The following is a 22,565-nucleotide window of genomic DNA, read 5'->3' as shown; positions in this document are numbered from 1 at the left end:
TGAGTATGCGTTAGAGTCTTAAGTTGTGGAGAATGATCTCGATAAAGGCGACGAGCAGCTCTTCAATTACCATGAGCTGCATCAATCACAAGGATCGTGTCGGTGTATTCTTCAAACCTGTATTCAGCGATGTCGCTGTAACACTCACAGGGATGTGAATCAGGCTCGAACCAGGTCAGAGCGGTAGGGCAGACGTCAAATGACATCAGCCGATCCGGCGTTACCACACCCCACGACGACTACCCTGTTGCATACTTACCTAGCAGACATGTTTTCAAATGGCTGTAGCACGAAAACAGCACGTTTCCGGACATGGATTCCTTTTCAGAATAATACTGCTCTTTACAACTCCTAGAAATTTGTTATGGAAATTTCCAAACATCCTGTACAGCACGACATTTCAAAAACTTCTACCTACTTCTTGTCCGCACAAGGTCCGTACAAGGTTACACTCCAGAAAAATACCTTTAGAAAGTATTTGCTAAACCATAAGTTTAGATTATATGATAACAAATTCCGCATTTACAAAAAACCATTTCATGTTGTTGATCCTGCCTTTTATACCTTCCATAGTTCGGCTGTCATCTGTTACTTTCCTGTCCAAATAACGACACTCATGTTCTACTTTTAGTTTCTCATTTCACAATCTAATTCCCTCAACATCGCCTGATTTACTTCGTCAGCTTTTCATTACCCTTATTTCACTTTTACTGACGTTCACCTCCCAACCTCTTTCCAAGACACAACCCAATCCGTTGAACTACTCTTCCAAGTCCTTAGGAGTCACCGACAGAAGTACGATGCCATCAGCAAACCGCAATAGTTATGTCTTCTTCCTGAACTTCAGTTGTCTTTCAAAATTTCTCTTTGGTTACCTTCACTAGTTTCTCAATATACGGACTGAATGTCACCGTGGTTGTCATACACCACTGTTTCACTCCCTTCTCAATAACTAATTCACTTTATTTCCTTAGAGATTTTTAATTTCAATCTGTTTTCTGTGAAAATTGTAAATAATCTATTGGTCTCCGTATTTTACTATTGCTACTTTAAAATTTCAAAGTTTTAGTCAAGTCCAAATCATCAAAAGTTTTCTTCAAATCTACAAACGCTGTAAATGCTGTTTTGCCTTTCTTTAACCTATCTTCGAAGATAAGTCATAGAGTGAGTATTACCTCGCGCGTTTCTACAATTCTCCAGAACCCAAACAGTTCTTCCCCGAGGTCTTCGTCTAAGAGTTTTCTGTTTTTCCATAAATAATTCGTGTCAGTATTTTCCAAACGTAACTTATGAGTTGGTAGTATTTAGACTTGTCAACACCAGCCATCTTAGTAATCGGAATTATCATATTCTTACATATTTTACCAGTGTCATACATCATGGACACTAGGTAGAATAAATTTTTCATGGCTGTCTCTCGCAAGATTCTCAGAAATTCTGGCTAAGTGCCGTCTACTTTAAGGGCCTTGTCTTTTAGTGTTATGTGAAATTACTCTCTAATTACCATATCTCCCATTTTATCTTCATCTACCTCATCTTCCCTTTCTATATTGTGACTCTATCACAATTAATTTAAGACACATGGAGGTGAAAATATCGGGAAATATCCTAAAAGTGGAGGACAGCTGTTGAACATGTGACGTCATCAGATGACGTACCTCGAGGCATTTGTAGCGGATGGGATTGTTGATACTGCTTTCTCTGGTAGGGGACAGTGCTCAACATCACTTCTGTAGACTATCCGTTTACCGTAAATGTAAACCGATTCGTCGGAGTCTTGCATTACCACTACCATAAGCACTACCGTGTCGCATCGGATAATGCAAACACGAAAACAGAGTATCCTACTGCAGCGATATGTAGCGCTGCCCCTTGCCGGCGAGGGTAAGATCGACAAGCCCAACCGCTGTACGTGCGACGACGTACGACACCTCGTGACGTCAAATGTTCAACATTTGTGATCCACATTTCCCGACTTTTGAGGCCCCATATGTCTTATCTTAAATTACTTGACTCAATGTCATCTACATCCTTTTAGGGATTTTTTAATGACAATAAGAATCACCCTCTATACATACTAAGAAAAAAAAAAAAACGGCGCTCAACGAACGAATTATTCGAATGGGACGGAAGTTGGTAGATGTGACGTACTCGTGCAGGCAAACAAATGATTACAGTTTCAGAAAAATTCGATAACTGATAAAAGAGAGAGTGCTTTACGCACTGAGCAAGTCAGTAACGTGTTGCTCTAACTCTGGCCCTTACACAAGAAGCTATTCGGCTTCGCATTTATTGACAGACTTGTGAAATGTCCTCTGTGTCAAATTCTGTCCAGTTAGGGCATTAGATCTTCAAAATCCCGAGATGTTTGAAAGGTCCAACCTATAAAGCTCCCAACGTTCTCGATTGGGGAGAGATCCGGCGAACTTGTTGGTCAAGGTACGGTTTAGCAAGCATGCAGATAAGCAGTAGAAACTTTCACTGGGTGACGGCGGGAGTTATCTTGCTGAAATATAACCCACGATGACTTGCCACGAAGGGCACAAAAACGGGGCGCAGAATATCGTCGACGTACCGCTCTGCTCTAATCGTGTCGCGGATGACAACGAAAGGGATACTGCCATGCAAAGAAATCACACCTCAGACCATCACTCCTTGTCGTCCGGTCACACAACGAGCGACAGGCAGATTGGTATCCCACTGCAGCCTGGAATGTCTCCAGACGCGGTTCGCTGGTCAACGGCGTTCATTTCTAAGAGGAAACCATTACTGAAGACAACTCTATTGCAGTCAGTTAGATGCCAGCCTCCAGTTGCTTCGTTTTACCCAGGTCCCATCTCCTTAATTTCCTACCTTTTTCAGATTTCTCCAAATTTAGTCTCCAGTTCAAAACCAATAAATTATGATCAGAATCCACATTTTCCCAGCTGGAAATCTGGTTTAGAAGTCCTTGTCTTGGCATTATTTATTGGATGTGAAACTTTGCAGTGTCTGCACGTCTCTTCTACGTACAGAACTTCCTTACATGATTCTTAATCCAAGTATTATCGAGGATTAAATTATGCTCTGTGCAACATACTACCAGGATGAAACTGACTGGCAGATTAAAACTGTGTGCCGGATGGAGACACGGACTCGGGACCTTTGTCTTCAGAGAGCAAGTTTCTATTACGTGAGCTGCCCATGCACGACTCACGGCCCCTCCTCGCAGCTTTACTTCCGCCAGTACCTCGTTTCCTACCTTCCATTCCTCGCAGAATGTCTCTGCGAAACTTGCTGTAGTAGCACTCCTAGAAGAAAGACTATTGCGGAGATATGGCTTTGCCACAGCCTGGTGAAGTTTGGAAGGTAGGAAACGAGGTACTGGTGGAAGTAAAGCTGAGAGGAGGGTCCGTGAGTCGTTTTCGGTAGCTCAGATAGTAGAGCACTTGCCTGCGAAAGGCAAATGTGCCGAGTTCGAGTGTCGGTCCACCACATAGTGCACACAGTTTTAATCTGCCAGGAAGTTTCATATCAGCGCACACTCCACTCCACAGTGAAAATTTCATTCTACCAGAGTGCTTCCCATTTCATTCTTTTCGCGCTGTCTATATTCTCCTGCCACTTTTCCTTCTCTTCCTTTTCCGACTACCGAATTCCATTCACCCATCAAAATTAAGATCTCGCCTAACGCAAGTATATAATTTTCTTTATTTCAAAATACGTACATTGAATCCCTTCAGCACATGCGGAGCTAGTGGGCATTTAAACTTCTGTTACCATGGTGTCTGTTGTCTTTGTTTCTATCTCGGCTACGATAATACAATCATAATGCTCATCATAATAGTTTATCCATAGCTATATTTTCTTATTCATTATTATGTGTACTCCTGCGTAACCCCTACCTGATTTTGCGGTGATAAGTTTTTCGCAGATGATGCAGCTATCTACAACAAACTACCGTCTGTACGAAACTCTGCAAGTATTCAGTCAAACTTCGATAAAGTTTCAAAGTGATGCAGTTATTGGTAGCTTGCCTTACGTACTCAATAATGTAAAATTGTGCACTTGATAAACTAAAAAAGCATAGTATCCTATGCACAAAATATTAGTGATTCACAGTTGGAGTCTGTAGATCCATACAAATACTCGTGTGTAATACTCAGTAGGGACATGAAGTGGGAAGATTTGATAGGCTCAGCCGTGGGTGCAGCAAGTGGTAGAGTTCGGTTTATTGGTAAAATAACAGGGAAATTCTATTATTGCTTAAACAACACTCGAGGTCGCAGTAACATTACTGTGAACGGTTTCGGTTTATGTTAAAGCCATCCTGAGATTTCTTGGGCACCGTATGGCCGTTGCTGGCGGCTCCTTGGTTTTCATATTATGAAACGATCGTACACAGTGATCATCACGTGAAAAACCGAGGAGCCGCTAGCAACAGCCATAGGGTGCCCAAAAAGTCTGGGGATGGTTTCAACATAAGCCGAAACCAGTCGTAAGGAAAAAATGTTATTGCGATCTCGACTGTTGTTTTTATCAAAGTTAGCACCAGATCGCTGCGTTCCACGGACAATGTTGCCTAAATTTATGAAATGCAGTCAGCCTACACAGAATATTGGTTACAAATCACTTGCGTGTTCCATCTCAGAATATTTCTCAAGTGCGAGGGAATTGCACCAGATAGGCCTAGCAGGAAATATTGAACATACACCAACAAGGACTGCACGGATGGTCATAGGTTTGTTTGCCCCACGGAAGAGTGTCACTGAGATGTTGAAGGAACTGAACTAGCAGACTTAAGAAGATAAGCGGAAACATCCAGACAAAGTTTACTAACAAATTTTCGAGACCCAGCCTCAAATGATAACTCTAGGAAGTTACTACAATCCCCTACTTATCACTCAAATAATGAGTAATGTTTCTTCGGGAACACATCTGTCTGAGCAACATATTTAAGTGATTAACATTTCAAGACCATGCGTCAATGTAAGCACAAGATCAACCATTGCAAATAAGAAATGCTAATACATTAATAACCGGTGTAACCGCCAGAATGTTGAATGCAAACATGCAAAAGGGCATGCATTGTATTGTCACTTTGTGTGATGGAGTTCGATAGCTGTTGCACTCGGTCGGTCATTAGAGGGAGTTTTAATGCTCTTTGTGAATGGCGCTGGAGTCGTTGTCAGATAACAAGGAAGAGACGAGTTTCTACCGCAGAGTGTGCTCTCAGCAGCTCGCAGATTGCAGCAAAAGTGCACGCCCTCAAGTAACCCATGCCCAGTGCACCATTCAAGCGCCAGTGGATTTTTAAATGGGACAGTTCAGTGTACTTACGCCAGTATACTGCTCCGAAATATTGTGGCAGCAAGTCACTTACAGCCGTCAGTTCTCTCGGAATTTTTTGGAACAGAGCCTATTTTAAATTTCACGTTCCTCAATAGCGTTTCTCGAAGTACGTCGTCTTCTCTTCCGTAAAGCTTGCATGTTCAGTACACCTTCCAGCAACAGATCTAGCAGTAAGCCCTGAATTGCTTCTATGTGTTACTTTAACCCTATCTTGTCTGGATCCCAAACACACGAGCAGTACTCGGGGAATTGGTCACACAGGTCTTCTATATGGAGTCACCTTGATAGATGCGTTACACTTACCTAGAATTCTCCCAATAAATCGAAAAACACTATTCGCCTTGAGACCTGAGTTTCTCCTTGTGTATGCAACTTTCAAATAACTTCCGGGAATTCAGCCCAGCCGGGTAACACTTTCAGCGACAGCAGATATTTCTGCGGGAGATCACCCCGCCATTTTCAAGACGAACTGCAACGGACAAGCGACGTACATGCAAATTTTAAACCTCGGTCCATCCCTGTTAACGAGGTTGATCACTAATTTAATCTCAACTGCCTCCTTAATAACACTGTCCCAATAGCTGGACGTGCATGTCAATATCTCGGTGTTATTATATAACATGGGGTGGCCAGTATCCAAACAGTGTTCGGCAATAGCAGATCTACTTGCCTGCTGTAATCGTGTGTGCCGTTTATGCTCAGTACATCGGTCGTCCACGGTCCTGGTAGTTTGACCAATATATGCCATGCCGCAGCTACAAGGAATGCGATATACACCCGCCTTAGCAGACCAAGATCATCCTTCACAGAACTCAAAAGCACTCTAATTTTAGATTAAGGTCGGGAAACACATTTCACATCGTATTTCCGTAAAATACGACCGATCTTGTTGGAAGTGTTTCCTACGTAAGGCAAAAAGGCAGTGGACCCGATGTATAGTTGGCCGATAGCGCAACGCACGTTCAGTCTGTCTATCACTATAACCATTCTGACGAAACGTAACTTCAAGATGGGACAGCTCAGCTGGCAAAGTCTCAGCGTCGGAAACGACATGTGCCCTGTGTACCAAGGTACGAAGTACCCCTTCACGCTGAGCCGCATGGTGAGAACTATTAGCCTGTAAGTACACGTCGGTGTGAGTACTTTTCCTGTAGACTGCATGTCCCAGTGATCCATCATCCTTCCTCCTAACCAACACGTCAAGAAAGGAAAAGCAACCATCCTCTTCCACCTCCATCGTAAAACGAATGTTCGGGTGGATCGAGTTCAGATATTCTTGAAAAGCATTAAAATTCTCCCTACCATAAGGCCTAACAACAAAGGTATCGTCAACATATCTAAAGAAACAGACTGCTTTCAAAGGCGCCGACTCCAAAGCACGTTCCTCGAAGTCTTCCATAAACAATGATATGTTGACGATACCTCTTTTAGAAAATCATTCAAAAATCAAAACAAAATCTTCTTAGACTTCCAGTCCCTCCAGGTGGTTATACATGTTGCAACGTGACGCCGTTGGAATCCCTAGAACATGTCATTCATACTGCCACGAGACCATGCATTCATACTTTAAAATGTTTATAATGTAACTGCTTAGAAATATCTACAGCTCTCTTGCCTGGCGTTATAGGTTAAGAATTGTTTGTATCTCCTCAAATATTGCTAGAGACGTACGTAGTGATGCTTCACTAATAATTTAAATGCTGTGTAACAGCCGTGCCTACAAGTGTAAATTTAGATTGGCTGTTGCTTGTGAATGTAATGGAAGAAATCTGAACTATTTTCCATGTGTCTCAGGGTGACCATATGAGTGATGAGCTACTTCCTGGATGGACTGAGAACGTGAAACGTGTGAGAGACATGTTGCACACGAGATTAAGAGGCTGGGTACAAGATACTCAATTCGTCATCGACCAGACAGTGAATTACAAGATTGAAGAGGACAAGAATAGTTCTGGAAAGTATATTCTCAGGTATAAACCAGCGCACATTCAAACCTTTTTCGAACTCATTGTGATTCATAAATGTTTATTTCGTTTCTTTGCCAGTAGCGTAGTCTTTACTGTTATAGAAACAACTGAGATCACTGAGATCATTTAATCGAGGATGGAGTAAGAGAATACTGACAGATGGACAGTTGTGAAGGAGACGGTTACGACAACTATTCATTTACAAGTTTTACGGATCAAGTTTACCTTCTGCTTTTGGGTTTGTCTTCTATCTTTAAATATGCCACATATTACGCACCAGACGAACAGATCGAACCGTTACAATGAACAGTGTTAATTCTTGGACCAGAGGAAATACTGTTTTTTTGAGATATTACCTCAGGTTTCATAATTTGCGGGAACAATGATAACTTGGAAACACCTCCGGTACCTGATATAAAAACTAAATTTGTCGTCACAACGAACGCAACAAAGAAAATAGCTATCCATAGGGGTAATCATGCTAATATCGTACATTAATGCCTCTGGACTAAATAATGACATCGTTTCGGCGAGGAGTAGAATCCGCAAGTCATGTTAATCTCAACAAACGAAGTGAAAGGCTATCAAACGATGAGGAATAAACAAAAAATGAGATGTCGACAGAAGTGGGGGGATATGGTTTTAACATCTCAATTTGGATTGGTGTGTTTAAATCTCTTCATTGCATAGGGCGTAAATGCTGCAGGCTTGGAGACAGAGGGGCAACTGATGTGTCTCTCCAGTGGTGGACATATGAGGTCATGGAATGGCCAAGTCAGGATTGTCGTGGAAGGTGAGTAGCACGTGAGACCTGAAAAGTTTTAGTTTACTTAGGCTATCATGGAGGAGTTGATTGTGGAGAGGGAGATGGTGGAATGGGGAGGATTGCGGCTGGTATGTCGTTGGAAAGCTTTCCGACAGTTACTTGAATCTGTGGGTGGTGTGGCATTTAGTTTATAGCATGTCTAACTATAGTCGAGGCGCCTTTTTGAATTAAGTATATTATGGATGTTTCTCTGCAATTTCTGGGGGAGGGAGGAGGGGGGGGGGAGTGTTGTTGTGTCCCAGTCATGGGTGCAGGAGAAGGAGCGTTAGGCTTGCAGGATTCTCTGAAGTCAGTTGGATGCATGGGGCGGCTGTGTGTGTGTGTGTGTGTGTGTGTGTGTGGTTGCAGCTTCGGTCAAGGTTATTTGTAGGAAGGATGTGGTGTTGGAGATACCTTCGTTGTGTGGAGGTAGCTTGCTGTTTGGATATGCGTAAGCTCCCAGAAGGTGCTCCAGATTTTTTGGTGGTGTTATTGGGTTATTTTAGTTCTGTTGTTGCGAGATGGATATAAATATGGGAAGTGTAGATTAGGACTGAAGCTGGACTGAGTTGTGATCGCTTCTAATCAGATGAAAGACTTATGAATTATGTTTCTGAGGAGGTTGGAGGAAAAGTCATTTTGGGGATGTGTGCGTCGAGGAAGCAAACTAGATACCGCAGAAGGCAGCTGATCAACTGAGGGGAAAACTTCAGTTCAGCATGGGAGTGCTATATATACAAGTCAGTAAAAATAAAATAGATGCAGAAGGTTACTCAATGATAGTGAGTAAATTGTATCGGGTAGAATAAGTCGGACAGATACAGACACTGCACATGAAATCTGGTTTTGCAGGATAGAGCAGATCAGGTTATGGTTGTGGAGGGTGGCCGTAATCAGTTACTGTTAGTGGCACAAAACACACAAACTTTTATTTTCCTAAGAACCACTTAATTACACATTGCCTTAAAAGGATCAAATTAATACAACACGGCTGAAGGCCTAGTTAAGAAAACTTGCGATACCTCCTGGGCTGAAGGCCCCAAAACCACACCGAAAACAAGAACGGCTGAAGGCCTGAACACAAGTTATAAAAAATTGCTTTAAAGAATACACGCAACTGAAGGCCTTATTTTTAAAAAAAAATATTTCGCGTAAATACTCTGGTGAAGGCCACACACAAGACATTGAACAACTCAGGGCATACGGCCTGGATAACAAGAATTTCAGATAGAGCAAACTTTTAAAAAAGTTTTAAACAATCAGTTTTCAAAATTTTAATTTCAGACACCTGAAGGCCTTGTCTTAAAAACATTTAACATAAAAGCTCGGCTGAAGGCAACACACTGGACATTGAACAACTCAGAACTTATGGCATGGATAACACGAATTTCGGATAGAACGAACTTTCAAAATTTTAGTTATTAAACATATCAATCTTCAAATTTTTAATTTAAGTCAGCTGAAGGCCTTATTTAGAAACAAACTAAATTAATAGATGGCTGAGTGCCTTTCACAGTACATCAGACTAAAATGAAAATCACAGTCTAAAATCAACAGAACAGTGGTGCTCAGAAGTGTTCTGAGAGTCAGCCTGAGGAGATAGCTCCAACTTAAGGTGGGGTGAGACAGGCAGCCAAGAGTCAGGTCAAGTAATCGGATGGCAACCCGACCCAGGGGCGGCCGAAGGACCGACCAACGACCTAATCAATTCCCCTCTGCCCGACCAATGGTACGACAACGGAAAATATGAGCCAAGAACGAAGATACCGGCAGCACTACGTCTTCCAAATGGCGTCTAAGAACAGCCAAGGCACAATAACCATTCTTAAGAAAAAAATATGAACAAACAACTAAAAGGGTGTCGAACTACACGCCGTGCCGGACAGCATCAACTTGGCGAGAAAAAACACACTGCCGGAAAACTACGCTAACGACCAGGGCAGGTAACTGGATCGTTAACGGCCACAAGGCAGAAAAAACCGCTGGTGCACTTCACTGATAAATAATAACCAATTTAACAGTTAAAGACCATACAGGAATATGGTTGCAAAATTTTGCCAACTCCAACACACCATACATTGCTGCTAGCCGGAACGGCCCAGGAAGCAACAACCGGCAATGAACGAAGAGATGTCACAGCAGTTGAGGTTTCATAACAGGTTAACTGATCACTCAAGTTCAGTGTCCAGGTTCGGTGGGCAACGAACTCTGTAGCTCTCGCAATCTGACTGTACGTGCACGCCGCCAGTGGTCCCAGCCTGATCTCGCGCCACTGAGACTTCTTCGCTGCTCTGTCCCAACCAGCTGACTGCCACACAAACCACCACACGGAAACATATCGGTCACACCAAAGATGGTACAGCAGTACTAGTATCGATAAGCGCTGCTGCTGCCACTGACGGAGGCAAGTCAGCAACTCACATGGTAGTAACTCAGGCAGAAATAAGACGCCACTCGATTACGACAAAATTCCTAGGAGCAAACGGCATCAATGCGAGCCGGCCACAGCTCAGCAGAGTTGACTGTTGAAAAGCTAAAATACATGTTTAGAATAAAGTTTTCAGCAGAATTATTGTAGAGGCCATGTAGCTGATTTAGGGTGTTTGCAGTTGCTACTCCAGATCTGGCATGGCTACTGTGTTATTGATCCACTGTAGGCCATAGGGAGACATACAGATAGTGTGGCAGATTGAAAACATAGGTATTCTGTTGGGTAAGCGTGTTGGTGTCTTGGGCTGTCTTGAAACAGATGTTGGAATCAAGGATTTGCATATTTGTGGCGCCATTTAGATTTAGAAAGCAGTATAGGGAAGTGGGTAGTTCTAGTTAAGGTTAATAAACTGTCGAATGCTCATTTGCTCGTGGGAGTAGGCGATGGGCACATTGAGGTGGAATACAGCTGGGGCACGTAGGGACAGCTGTTGTACGGTATGGGGATGTTCAATAAAACGGATGGTTTTTGAGGACGATGTTTACAAATCTGAGTATATATTAGTCTGTAGGCTATGACAGTCTTTCTGTAGGTGGTGAGATTTGTAGTGTCGACAGGTCGGTGGGTTTTTAGACTGATTTGTGTTGTTTCATTGTAGTGAAGACACCCAAGGCAGTGGATGGCTTGTAACTGGACTTTGGATGGTTTACTTTATGGCGTTGGAGGTAAATGAAGGTTCTGCTTTTAACTAGATGGTCAATGCTGGTGGAGATTTCTGATTAAAGGCGGATAAAACTGATGGGTCCACAGTTGTTATGGATGTGCACGCTGGTTCATATTTCTAAGTTGGTGTTTTATTTGATTTCCTGCATGTCCTCGTGTTCCATGACCTCAGGGTTGACACGCTACACCATCATTGAAAGTCTCGGCAGGTGGGGAAAGGGAGGTGACAGTGTATGGAAACAAAAAACAGGATGTCTGCGGAGTAGAAGGATTGGAAGTGGGGACTCATGGTTTTGATAATAATACTAAGTTTTATAAGCATGACTTAGGATATTTACGAGTTTGGGGAATGTATTCAGATTTCCTGTGAAAGTGTTTTCTAGTTCTGAAATTTTGTTCTATGTTGGTACAGCATGAAGATTAAGTGCTTGGGTAGAACTGGAAGGACATGGGTAGATTGGATGATGATAGTTGAGAGAATGTATTTGTTGCATGTCTATGTATCATTGAGATCTTTTGTGAGTTGAATTTTTTTCTTTTTTTAAAAAGTGGATTGAAGCATTATCTGCTCTATTTAGTTTATGTTGTCTTATAAATGTGTGGATATTGTTTATGGGATAATAAGTAGGACTAGCTGAGTGTAGGTAGGGACATTAACAGGAGCTATTGGTGGGTGTGACTTCAGTGCAGTGGTGGCGAATATGGCTGGAGCCACTGGGACTGGCCAAGGTGCTGGCTGTGCTTTTCCCTACACAGTGCTGAGGTGGCGATGATTTTTGGCAATAGAGCAGGGGATGTCACTTACGATGGAGCCGACAATAATAGCGGTTTTGTTGTAGGTGACAATGATGGCAATGGATCATTTGGCAATGCCAGTGGTGAAGAATCAGCAAAACTGGAGCTCCCCGTGAGTGGTAAAACACTGAAGAGGATGGGTAGGCACGAAATTGACGTCGTCCTTTTAATTCATGGAATGCAGCAATACAGCATTACTCGTATCTTCTATATTTTTCGTTTATAATAGGTCACCTGAAAATTCCACCAGTGCACATAATTACTGCAGACACGTAACATCTATAGTAAAGGACCCAATGCCCCTAATCGAAATAACAACCAGAACACCGACCCCTGCAGACAGTCTTTCTACTCACACTAGCGATGATTGTCTACCGTGATAGCTGTCTCCCAGGCAGTAGTACAGAGTGTATGGACACAATTTCGTCTAGCAAGTTTGTCCAAGGCTTCCGCAATGAAAATAAACAATCACAATCGCATTACTTATCGTATCTTCTTTTGATTTACCACTTGATGCACGAAGCTACGTGTAATAGCCACGAGCGACCAGTGAGCGGTGCACGGCAGAGAATGGAGACGTGAAGCCGCCAGGCGGGGCAGCCGCTGGATATCGTTAACTACGAACAGATTGACCAGACGAACACGTAGCGGACGACAGGCACTACGACCGACCGGGACACAACACGAGGCAAGCAAGCAAGAACTGAGGTGATAAACTCTGTGAGACAACAACAGTGCGGGAGCACTCCAGAAAGCAACAGCAGGTATCTCAATACAAGTAACTTGAACGCAATGCGGCCGAGATGCATACTCGAAGTACGGCGACTACCAGACTGCTGCACTCTGTGGCATCGACCGGCAGCGGTGGGTTGGGAGGGCCGTCTGTGGGATCCATCAAAACGTCAGCAGAGGGCAGGTCATCACATGGCCCTTCCGATCCTTGTGGATGTGGGAAGGAGCGCCGTGGTGCCTGCGATGAGCTGGCGGCAGCGGAGCCGAATCGAGTGCCTTGTGCACTCCATAAGGAGGCGGAGTATTGGGGGACGTGAGGTGCCACAAATGGGTACGAGAATGGAGTTGGTTATGATAGTGGTGCTCGAGCCCCTTCTGCGTCTGTACCAACATTACATGCCACCCACGGGTCGCGACTGCTGTGGCAGGAGTCCAAGCAGCGCTGCCCCCATACAAGCAAGCCCACATGACTGTGCCCTGGTTGTAGCACTTAGAGGGTCGGAAATGGGGCTCAGAAGGCGACTGCGTCACCAGATGGAGCAGGGTCTATGATTGCCACCCATGGAGGAGTTCAGCCGGACTGGACTATGACTGTCGAGCAGCATGGTGCGGTAATTGATCAGGAATAAGGTAAGGGCCGACAGGATGGCAGAGAATTCAATCGCTTTTGTCAGCTGTTGTTTAAACATCCTGACCCATTCGTTCTGCCGTGCCATTGGAGTATACTGTTGATACTGTTGCCCTCACAGATTGCGTGGAAGGAGGGTGCTGTAAATTGGGTGCCATTATTGGAGATCAAAGTATGAGACAGGCCTTCGATGACGAGAACCTGAGCCAAGATCGTGAGCTTGGCATCAGTTGTGGTGGACGCCATGTGCACCACATACGAGTATCTGGAGTATGCATCCAGAATGAGTCACCACATCGATCCCAAGAACAGGCCCACAAAACTGAGACGGATACAGTCCCAGGTGAGGCAAATGATTCTGGCAGGCTGACCTGGTGATTTGCACAACTGTGCACCCACAGACCAAGTGTTCGATGTTGCCATTGATGTCTGGCCAATACATGTGCTGACGAGCCAATGCCTTTATATGGGGTATCCTCCAGTGTCCATGGTGTAGCAAGCATAGGATGCAATGGCGTAAATCGGGTGGGACAATCACCCGATAGGCACCAGCCTCCACGGCCAACAGAAGGACACTCACCACAACTGAGAGCCTGTGGGAGAGGTGCCGCCAGGGGCTGGACACAGTTTTCAACCGACATGTCGGGTATGTGGGCCAACCATGGGTCACATAGTGGAGAACCTCCCACAGAATGGGGTCCCGGCTTGTGGCAGAGGTGACATGTGCACCCATGATGGGAAATCCATCCAGTGAATCTTGGTAGGCCACATCAATGTGAAAGTAGGGATCTTAGTCAAACTTGGGATTGGGGCCCGAGGAGAGACGTGACAAGGCACTGGCGTTGGAGTGTTGAGGGGTGGGCTAATATTGGGTAGCATATGTGAAATTGCGTAAGAACAGCGCCCAGCACTGGAGACATTGAGCAGTTCGCTCAGGATGTGTGTGTGTGTGTGTGTGTGTGTGTGTGTGTGTGGCCCAAAGGCTTGTGATCAGTGAGTAGAGCGAACTTCGTCCCAAATGGGTAGATGTGAAACTTTTAAACGGCAAACACAACCGCTAGAGCCTCTTTCTCGATCTGAGAATAGTTCCTCTGTGCTGGGGACAGCGTCTTGGATGCATATGCAATGGGCTGTTCTGAGCCATCTTCATTCCTGTGAGTCAGTACTGCCCCAACACCATAAACCGAAGCATTTGCCACCTCAATCAGGGGGCGATCCGGAGAGAAGGGATCAGGCAAGGGGTGGACTTGAGCATAGTTTTCAAGTGGAGAAAAGCTTGATCACAGGCAGGAGTCCTGTTGAACAGCACCCCTTTGTGATGCAAACGATTGAGGCCCTGTGCAACTTTAGCAGCCTGGAGTAAAAACTTTAAATAGTAATTGACCTTGCCCATGAAAACATGGAGGTCAGATAAATCCTTGGGTTGGGGAAGGCCGTTGATGGCCACGACACTGCGATCCGATAGCCTGCGACCTGCAGAGCATGAAATAAGGTACCAAGGTTTTGCAAATGCCCATGGCGTGTGCGGCTGGTGTCCAAGATGTCATAGAAATAATTGGCACAAGCTGGGATGGGCTGTCTAATCTGCTCCAGGTACTTCTGGAAAATTGCCACTGCTGAGGAAATGCCAAATGGAAGGCGCTTCTGTTTATATAATCCGATCGCCGTGTTGCTTGCGATGTTCTGGGATTCGTCATCTAAGCGTAATTGGTGGTAAGCCTCCGCCAGGTCGATCTTAGAGCAGTACTCGCAATGCATGAGTTTGGCGAGAACGTCTTCCTGCTGGGGAATGGGATAACTTTCAACCAGGTACCGTGCATTGATTGTAATTCTGAAATCTCCACAGAGTCTAAGGGAGCCGTTGGGTTTCTTGAACATCACCAATGGGGTCACCCAAGCACTCGCCTTCATGCGCCCGATGACGCCAGCAGCCTGCTGTCGATGGAGCTCTTGCTTGACTGCTGAATGTCACACCACTGGAATGGGTCAAACCCCAGAAGAACCGAGGCTGAACATCTGGTCGGAGAGCAATGTGCTTCTGGAAGTCCGAAGCACACTGTAAGTCAAACAAAGAGGCATAGGCTGAGAACAGATTGTCGAGTTTCTGGAACGGGACGGCAGAGGAAACGACCTTAACTTCGTCTGAAATTAAAAAACCAAACAGCATAAAGGCATCAAGTCGAAAAGTGTTTGAAGTCGAGGGATGGGCAGGAGCTGCAGAACGTGTTTATAGGTGGCCAGGACCGAGAACTGTCCACGGAGGGAGACAGGGCAATCACTGTATGCGACCAGTTGCTGAGAGGTGGGAGAAAGCTCCGGGGAACCCAGCCGTGTATACATCGCGCGAGAGCAGGCGGAAAAGCACTGCATGCAAGACGGATGCAACCCACGCGACCGCCTACGAGGGTCAACTGACGGCTCCGAAGCCATAGACATGTCGGACAATGCGGAGTCTCGACGACGTGGCTCTCTGTGGGCTGTACCACGCCGGCGACGAGAGGGAGGCGCTCGTGGGAAGGACTCTATTGTTGCCACCTACGGCCTCGCCATAAGACGCTCGTCCGCCACCTGTGCGATTTCAAAGGAGTGGGCTATGCGCAGAATGTCTTTCAGCGAGGGTTATCGAGCGTACGGACTTCTGGATCGGGTGCCAGATGAATGACAACATCCCTAATCAAGGACACCACATACGACGCCTCGCAACGCTCATTCGTGCAAGTGAAGTCGCATTTGCAGCTGAGACACTGCAAGTCTGTGACCCAAGAACGGTACGACTGACCAGGCTGTTTATGGTACTGATGGAACTCAAGCCCAGACGTCACGACATGTTAGTGCTGGGAATAGTAATTAGTCAGTAGCACAAATACCTCGTTAAAGGAGAGACCCATGGGCTCGGACAGTGGAGCCGACTTGTGGAGCAGAAAGAACGTGTCTGGTGATGCCCCGGACAAGAAAAACGATCGCTGTAGGGTGTCATCCGTGACCTGAAACGCTGTGAAATGTTGCAGACGATGCAAGTATGTTTCCCAGTCTTCCTTAACGTCGTGAAAGGGCAGAAACGACGGTGGACATGGGGAAGCGTCAGAAACCGGTACACGCAGGAGCTGGTGCGGGAGGGCGTTCCAGGCCTTCACTTTGTCTGTCGACAACTGCAAGGATTGCTGTAAGAGATGTAACTGACGCTGCAGCTGCTGCTGCATGAGCTCTTGGTGTTGCTCCAGGAGACAGATGAACTTAACCTCCATGCTACCAAACCTTTTATGCCGTATCCAATGTTACAGTCGCGAGCGACCGGCGAGTGGTGTACGGCAGAGAATGGAGGCCCAAAGCCGCCAGGCGCTGGAGGTGTCGTTAATTACGAACATACGAACCAGTAGGGGCCGACAGACACTACGACTGGCCAGAGCACAACACGAGGCAAGCAAGCAAGAACTCCAATTACAGTATACACTACTGGCCATTAAAATTGCTACACCACGAAGATGACGTGCTACAGACGCGAAATGTAACCGACAGGAAGAAGATTATGTGATATGCAAATGATTAGCTTTTCAGAGCAATTGGCACAAGGCTGGCGCCGGTGGCGACACCTACAACGTGCCAAATGGGGAAAGTTTCCAATCGATTTCTCAGCAGTTGACCGGCGTTGTCTGGTGAAATGTTGTTGTGATGCCTCGTGTATGGAGGAGAAATGCGTACCATCACGTTTCCGACTTTGATAAAGGTCGGATTGTAGCATATCGCGATTGCGGTTTATCGTATCGCGACATTGCTGCTCGCGTTGGTCGAGATCCAATGACTGTTAGCAGAATTTGGAATCGGTGGGTTCAGGGGGGTAATACGGAACGCCGTGCTGGATCCCAACGGCCTCGTATCACTAGCAGTCGAGATGACAGGCATCTTATTCGCATGGCTGTAATGGATCGTGCAGCCACGTCTCGATCCCTGAGTCAACAGCTGGGGACGTTTGCAAGACAAAAACCATCTGCACGAACAGTTCGACAACGTTTACAGCAGCATGGACTATCAGCTCGGAGACCTCGGCTGCGGTTACCCTTGACGCTGAATCACAGACAGGAACGCCTGTGATGGTGTACTCAACGACGAACCTGGGTGCACGAATGGCAAAACGTCATTTTTTCGGATGAATCCAGGTTCTGTTTACACCATCACGATGGTCGCATCCGTGTTTGGCGACATCGCGGTGAACGCACATTGGATCCGTGTATTCGTCATCGCCATACTGGTGTATCACCCGGCGTGATGGTATGGGGTGCCATTGGTTACACGTCTCGGTCACCTCTTGTTCGCATTGACAGCAGTTTGAACAGTGGACGTTACATTTCAGGTGTGTTACGACCCGTGGCTCTACCCTTCATTCGATCCCTGCGAAACCCTACATTTCAGCAGGATAATGCACGACCGCATGTTGCAGGTCCTGTACGGGCCTTTCTGGATACAAAAAATGTTCGACTGCTTCCCTGGCCAGCACATTCTCCAAGTCTCTCTGCCCGCATCTCGTGGTCGTGCGGTAGCGTTCTCGCTTCCCACGCCCGGGTTCCCGGGTTCGATTCCCGGCGGGGTCAGGGATTTTCTCTGCCTCGTGATGGCTGGGTGTTGTGTGCTATCCTTAGGTTAGTTAGGTTTAAGTAGTTCTAAGTTCTAGGGGACTGATGACCATAGATGTTAAGTCCCATAGTGCTCAGAGCCATTTTGAACCAAGTCTCTCACGAATTGGAAACGTCTGTTCAATGGTGGCCGAGCAACTGGCTCGTCACAATACGCCAGTCATTACTCTTGATGAACTGTGGTATCGTGTTGAAGCTGCATGGGCAGCTGTACCTGTACACGCCATCCAAGCTCTGTTTGACTCAATGCCCAGGCGTATCAATTCCGTTATTACGGCGAGAGGTGGTTGTTCGCGGTACTGATTTCTCAGGATCTATGCACCCAAATTGCGTGAAAATGTAATCACATGTCAGTTCTAGTATAATATATTTGTCCAACGAATACCCGTTTATATTCTGCATTTCTTCTTGGTGTAGCAATTTTAATGGGTAGTAGTGTATATATAAGCAAGAATTGAGTTGATAAACAGCAGCAACGCAGGTACCCTCCAAACAACGACAGTAGGTATCTCAACGCACACAGCTGGAAGTCAGTATGGCTAAGATGCACACGGGAACAGTGGCGAGTACCAGACTGCCGGGATAGCGCCGCACGTGATAAGGAGAGTGGCGCAGTCGGACGGTGAGGATGGTGGCGCAGGCGCGCGCGGGAGCACAGAGAACCCTAGTGGGTATCCGGGTCCATACCCTCTGGCGCGCATTCAACTTCCGCGCCTTGCAACACCAGACTACGTACTCCTGCACTGACTGTCGTCGTCTAAATTGTATCATTATTGATATGTAGTACAATGGCAAATCGCTCATAAATGTCGACCCTTTCCATATACAGGATGTCCTATATAAAACCAGTACGTCTCATGTACCGGTTAAATCTCTAATCGAACTGCTTCTGAAGTGGCAAGACTGTTTCAAAACTTGGCTACAAAGCATTTAACCGAAAATTTGATTGCGGCTATGTGTTCGTGGGTCAGTTGTTGTGAGAAGCCCGTACTGTTGAGCTGTTACAGAAATGAAGCAGTAAATATTCCTGAATTCCAATCAAGAAAAACTTCCCAGATGAGAAACATAGAAATAGATATCCTCGGTGTAACAAATCAGCTTAAATCACTTAATAAAGGCAAGGCCTCCGATCCAGATTGTATACCAGTCAGGTTCCTCTCACAGTATACTGATAATATAGCTCCATATTTAGCAATTATATATAACCACTCGCTCACAGAGAGATCCGTACCTAAAGACTGGAAAATTGCTCAAATCACACCAATACCCAAAAAGCGAAGCAGGAGTAATCCGCTGAATTATAGGCCTATATCACTACCGTCGGTTTGCAGTAGGGTTTTAGAACATATACCGTATTCGACCATTATGAAGTACCTCGAAGAAAACGATTTATTGACATATAGTCAGCACGGATTCAGAAAATATCGCTCTTGTGAAACACAACTAGCTCTTTATACTCAAGAAGTAATAAGTGCTATCGACAGGGGATGTCAAATTGATTACATATTTTTAGATTTCCAGAAGGCTTTCGGTACCGTTCCTCACAAGCGCCTTCTAACCAAACTGCGTGCCTACGGAGTATCGCCTCAGTTGTGCGACTGGATTCGTGATTTCCTGTCAGAAAGGTCGCAGTTTGTAGTAATAGACGGAACGTCATCGAGTAAAGCAGAAGTAATATCCAGCGTTCCCCAAGGAAGTGTTATAGGTCCTCTACTGTTCCTGATCTATATTAACGACATAGGAGACAATCTGGGTAGCCATCGTAGATTGTGTGCAGATGATGCTGTCATTTACTGTCTTGTAAAGTCATCAGATGATCAAAACTACTTGCAAAATGATTTGGATATGTGTATGGTGCGAAAAGTGGCAATTGACCCTGAATAAAGAAAAGTGTCAAATTATTCACATGAGTACTAAAAGAAATCAGCTAAATTCAATTACGCCGTAAGTCACACGAATCTGAGGGCTGTAAATTCAACTAAATACTTAGGGATTACAATTAAAAATTACCTAAACTGGAACGATCACATAGATAATATTGTGGGTAGAGCAAACCAAACACTGCGATTCATTGGCAGAACACTTACAAGGGAACCTCCCCATCGCACCCCCCTCAGATTTAGTTGTAAGTTGGCACAGTGGATAGACCATGAAAAACTGAATACAGATCGATCGAGAAAACAGGAAGAAGTTGTGTGGAACTATGAAAAAAATAAGCAAAATATACAAACTGAGTAGTCCATGCGCGAGATCAGCAATATCAAGGACAGTGTGAGCTCAGGAGCGCCGTGGTCCCGTGGTTAGCGTGACCAGCTGCTGAGCGAGAAGTCCTTGGTTCAAGTCTTCCCTCGAGTCAAAAGTTTAACATTTTATTTTGAGTTAATGTGACAAACTCTTATGTTTTCATCACTTTTTTGGGAGTGATTATCACATCCACAAGAAAACCTAAATCGGGCAAGGTAGAAGAATCTTTTTACCCATTCGCCAAGTGAACTAGTTAGGTGGGTCGTCAACATATTCCTGTCATGTGACGCACATGCTGTCGCCAGTGTCGTATAGAATATATCAGACGTGTTCTCCTGTGGAGGAATCGGTTGACCTATGACCTTGCGATCAAATGATTTCGGTTGCCATTGGAGAGGCACGTCCTTTCGTCAACTAATCGCACGGTTTTGCGGTGCGGTCGCAAAACACAGACACTAAACTTATTACAGTGAACAGAGACGTCAATGAACGAACGCACAGATCATACCTTTGCGAAAATAAAGACAGTAAAATTTTCAGTCCAGTGAAGATTTGAACTAGACCTCTCGTTCCGCAGCTGCTCACGCTAACCACGGGACCACGGCGCTCCTGACTTCACATTGTCCTTATTATTGCCTATCTGTTTTCTCGATTGATCTGTGTTCAGTTTTTCAAGGCCTATCCACTGTGCCAACTTATAACTAAATCTAAGGGGGGTGCGATGGGGATGTTCCCTTGTTAGAAGATGCAACAGGTCTACCAAAGAGATTGCTTACACTACGCTTGTCCGCCCTATTCTGGAGTACTGCTGTGCGGTGTGGGATCCCCATTATGTGGGACTGACGCATGACATCGAAAAACTACAAAGAAGGGCAGCTTGTTTTGTATTATCGCGAAATAGGGGAGACAGTGTCACAGACATGATACGTGAACTGGAGTCGCAATCATTAAAACAAAGGCGTTTTTCGTTGCGACGGGATCTTCTCATGAAGTTTCAATCACCAGTTTTCTCCTCCGATTGCGAAATCATCCTTTTGGCACCCACCTACACAGGGAGAAATGATCATCACGATAAAATAAGATAAATCAGGACTCGTTTTTCCCGCGTGCCGTTCGAGAGTGGAACGGTAGAGAGACACCATGAAGGTGGTTCATTGAACCCTCTGCCAGGCACTTCATCGTGAATAGCAGAGTAATCACGTAGATATAGATGTAAATGTAGATGTAAAAAAGCGATTTGATATCGTAGATTTTTACGTGAAGACAGTTTCCATCAAGGAATGTAAAGAAATGTTTCGAGCGAAGAATCCTGGTAGGAAAGTCCCCACGACCACCGCTATTCAAGATCTGTTCAAGAAATGGAGGGCTTTAGGATCCGTTCACAACATGCAGAGGAACAGGCGACCGACGGTGAGGACTGCTGAAACTATTAACAGAATTGGCACGAACATTACGAGAAGTCACTGCAAGTCAGTAGACTATTTCGACAGTTTAATGTATAACGTACATCACGTCATCGTGAACTAAAAGATATTAAATTAAAAGCCTATCATGTGGGTGTGGTGCGAGAGTTGAAATTTGAGGACCAGGGAAAAGGAGTTCACTAGTCTCACTGACTGTTAACATCAATTCCTAGCGGTTTCCTGGACACCTGACTTTACTTCAGGTCAGATGAGGCCTGGTTTCATTTGCCAGGTTATGTAAACTCCCCGAACTTCAAATACTGGTCTCAGGACAACTCACATATTCTGCACAAGGCACCTCTCCACTTAGAGAAGTTACGTGTTTGATGTTTGTCGTCTGGCATGCCCATAATCGGCCCCATATTTGTCAATTACATCTCACACAGTGACAGATATCTATTGATCTTTGACTCTTTCTATACACAATTAACAGATGCACAAAAGCTGCATGCAGTATTCCCACAGGATTGAGCAACTGCTCACACATGCAACCAAAGTATGGCGTATATCACCAATGTGTTCCCTGAAGACAGACTTGTCGGTAGAAGCCTCTGTCCCTAAAGGTCCACAGACTTAAGGGGCAGGACGTCAGACGGACAGACTTGAAGCAGGAGAGGCACCACAGGACATTTTAATTTCCACTGCCTATACTTTTATAAATAAATTCATAAAACTTTGTCAGTATGACCAGGAATGATTCAGGATTCACATTCATAGCAGTGGAAGTTCAATAATATAAAAAAATAATTTTTGTGAAATTTCATCATTTTTCCAGTACTATTGGCTGCGTTTGTTCCTATAGGTACACTTTTCTTCGA

General features: G+C 45.1%; 1 protein-coding gene across 3 annotated transcripts in view; it reads left to right on the top strand.

Annotated features, from left to right (window-relative positions):
• The window catches only part of LOC126236531 (uncharacterized), a 350,541-nt gene that overhangs the window by 256,839 nt on the left and 71,137 nt on the right, over window positions 1-22,565 (top strand). For 2 of the 3 annotated variants that reach the window (XM_049945903.1, XM_049945900.1), the window contains exon 5: window positions 7,126-7,301. The exons of the other annotated variant lie outside the window; for it this stretch is intronic. In XM_049945903.1, coding sequence (XP_049801860.1) covers window positions 7,126-7,301 — 176 coding nt within the window. The remainder of the gene's footprint in view (window positions 1-7,125; window positions 7,302-22,565) is intronic. 3 annotated transcript variants of the gene reach the window in all.

The sequence above is a fragment of the Schistocerca nitens genome, chromosome 2, assembly GCF_023898315.1.
Source record: "Schistocerca nitens isolate TAMUIC-IGC-003100 chromosome 2, iqSchNite1.1, whole genome shotgun sequence".
In the NCBI taxonomy this organism is placed as follows: domain Eukaryota; kingdom Metazoa; phylum Arthropoda; class Insecta; order Orthoptera; family Acrididae; genus Schistocerca; species Schistocerca nitens.
The sequence above is the reverse complement of the archived record's forward strand: the minus strand, read 5'-3'. Positions and strand labels throughout refer to the sequence as shown.